Source organism: Poecilia formosa, unplaced genomic scaffold (assembly GCF_000485575.1).
Source record: "Poecilia formosa unplaced genomic scaffold, Poecilia_formosa-5.1.2 Scaffold69, whole genome shotgun sequence".
NCBI classification, from domain to species: domain Eukaryota; kingdom Metazoa; phylum Chordata; class Actinopteri; order Cyprinodontiformes; family Poeciliidae; genus Poecilia; species Poecilia formosa.
This window is the reverse complement of record NW_006800008.1, coordinates 414,079-417,247: the sequence shown is the minus strand read 5'-3', so window position 1 is coordinate 417,247 and position 3,169 is coordinate 414,079. Positions and strand designations below refer to the sequence as shown.

Below are 3,169 nucleotides of genomic sequence, written 5' to 3'. Positions count from 1 at the left end.
AAATCTGGCATATTTAAAAGTGCATGTTTATTTTTAAACTAAGTGATCTGTTTGAAGGAAAAAAAACATTTTCTAGGTAAAGATCATCATCAGTAGCAGCTGGAGAATCTGGATACGATTTGCAGGTTTTATCTTTGTCCCTGTTTAATAAGACAGAAAACAATTTATGCTTCACAACATAGGATATTTCAAAAATGCTAATAAATAAATAAAAATCCCTTACATCATTTCCCTGATCCAACTTTGAATTAAAATCATAAATAGGACAACATTTGGCACTTCTTCAAGTTCTTGTCTCATCTGTTTTACATGTTTTAAAAATGTGAAATTTTTGATTAAACACTGAAATGCAGCCAAACTATTTAACTTCCTGCTTCCTGTGGGCAGATAGGGGAGAAACAAACGTGCAAATCTGTGCTGACGGAGACGTTTTCAGTCTTTTACAAGCATCGACTGAGAAACATGGAGTTTAACGGCTGATTTGGCTTCATCCATCTCCATCCAGAGAAGATGGCGGCTCCAAAGCAGGGCAGTGGCAGCAGGAAAAGGCCTTCCTCCTCTTACTGTCCGAGTCTGCTCAGCCTCCAGCTGCGGCTTGAAAACAGCTGCTGAGGGTTGAACTTAAACCTGACAGGAGAAAAATTACATTTTTAATGTTGAATCTGCAGGTTGTTTTTTTAATACTGACTAGTATCGGCTGTCATACTTAAAAATACTTATAAAGTACTAAGTTCTTTAACATAACTTATGTTGGTTCCAGATTGTGGCGTAAGTTGTGAACATTGTGTGTGCTAATGTATTGCTAAAATGTGAAGCAGCTGTCTTGTGTTGATATTTTCTTATTGATAAATAAATGTGAAAGTTGAGTTTCTTTCTCCTTGAAAAACAGAAAAAAAACGTATAAATATGACACTTGCTATACTATGACGCGAAAAAAGTGGAAAAAATGACAAATGCTATGACAAAAAGTTAGAAAAAAATGACATACTATATACTACGACTCATTTTAAATATTTTCGACATCATACTATACTATGAGAAATTTTTGCACATTGTTGAGGTCATACTATACTATGACTCATTTTTGCTTATTTCCAACATAATACTATACTACAGAGGTTCCCAAACTGTGGGGCGGGCGCCGTGCCATTGCAGGGGGGGCGCGGGAAGCTGTCTGGATGAAACNTGACTCATTTTTAAATATTTTCGACATCATTCAAAATTGACCCATTTTGCATATTTTCGACATCATACTATATATACTATGACTCATTTTTGCATATTTTCGACATCATTCAAAATTGACCCATTTTCCATATTTTCGACATCATACTATGACAAATTTTGCCATTTTTGAGGTCGTACTATACTATGAGTCATTTTTACATATTTTCGATATACTATACTATGACAAATTTTTGCACATTTTGAGGTCATACTATACTATGACTCATTTTTACATATTTTCGATATACTATACTATGACAAATCTTTGCACATTTTGAGGTCATACTATACTGTGACTCATTTTTTAATATTTTTGACATCATACTATGACAAATTTTTGCACATTTTGAGGTCATACTATACTGCGACTCATTTTTGCATATTTTCGACATACTATTCTATGACAAATTTTGCACATTTTTTAGGTCATACTATAAAGAATGTTTGCACATTTTGAGGTCATACTATACTGTGACTCCTTTTTGCATATTTTCGACATCATTCAAAATTGACCCATTTTGCATATTTTCGATATTATACTATGACAAATTTTGCGGTTTTTAGGTCATACTATACTATGACTCATTTTAAAATATTTTCGACATCAAACTATATAGTATGACAAATTTTTTGCACATTTTGAGGTCTTACTATATACTGTGACTCATTTTTAAATATTTTTGACATCATTCAAAATTGACCCATTTTGCATATTTTCGATATTATACTATGACAAATTTTGCACAGTTTTTAGGTCATACTGTGACTAATTTTTGCATATTTTTGACATCATGCAAAAATAACTCATCTTTGCATATTTTCGACATTGTACTATACTATGACAAATTTTGCACATTTTTAGGTCATACTATGACAAATTTTTGCACATTTTGAGGTCATATTATTTTATGAATCATCATACTATATGACTAATTTTTGGATATTTTCAACGTATAACATATGATAAATTTTTGCACATTTTCGAGGTCACACTATACTATGACTCATTTTTGCATATTTTTGCAAAGATTTACTATGAAATCTTTGCACATTGTGAGGTCATACTATGCTATCACTCATGTCTGCATATTTTTGACATCATACTATACTATGACTCATTTTTGCATATTTTCGACATATGATTCATTTTTGCATATTTTCGACATCATATGACTCATTTTTGCATATTTTCGACATCAAACATTCTTCATTCTACATCCATTTTTGCAGGATGTTGACTTTAGACATTTAATCAAATAATAATGGAGATGAATACATAAATTTAGCTTCATAAAAACTGACACATTTTTGCAGTTTCGACATCATGCAAAAATGACTCATCGTTGCATATTTTCGACATACTATGACATTTTGCAATTTTTGAGGTCATAATACTCAAAAAGTATTATGACCTTTTGTCAGAAATATTTTTGCATATTTTTGACATCATGCAAAAATGTCATTTTCCACATTATACTATGACAAATTTTGCACATTTTTTAGGTCATACTGTGACCAATTTTTGCATATTTTTGACATCATGCAAAAATGACTCATTTTTGCATACTTTCGACATTATTACTATGACAAATTTTGCACATTTTTTAGGTCATGCTACGACAAATTTGGCACATTTTTGAGGTCATAATATTTTGTGACTCGTACTATACAACTCATTTTTGGATATTTTCAACATATAACATGATAAATTTTTGCACATTTTCGAGGTCATACTGACTCATTTTTGCACATTTTCGACATCATAGTATACTATGACATACTTTTGCACATTTTGAGGTCATACTACACTATCACTCATTTTTGCAGGATGTTGACTTTAGACTTTTAATCAAATAATAATGGAGATGAATCTATAAATTTAGCCTGCAGCATTTAATTTAATCACTAAAAGTTTAATGTAAACTCAACTTTATGATATTTA

The 3,169-nt window shown here is 31.1% G+C and overlaps 1 protein-coding gene across 4 annotated transcripts in view; it reads right to left on the bottom strand.

The window, feature by feature from the left end:
* The window catches only part of gnsa (glucosamine (N-acetyl)-6-sulfatase a), a 22,465-nt gene that overhangs the window by 1,237 nt on the left and 18,059 nt on the right, over positions 1–3,169 (bottom strand). For 3 of the 4 annotated variants that reach the window (XM_007555211.2, XM_007555212.2, XM_007555213.2), the window contains exon 14: positions 1–627. The exons of the other annotated variant lie outside the window; for it this stretch is intronic. In XM_007555211.2, the coding sequence (XP_007555273.1) occupies positions 561–627 (67 nt within the window). In that variant the 3' untranslated portion in view covers positions 1–560. The remainder of the gene's footprint in view (positions 628–3,169) is intronic. 4 annotated transcript variants of the gene reach the window in all.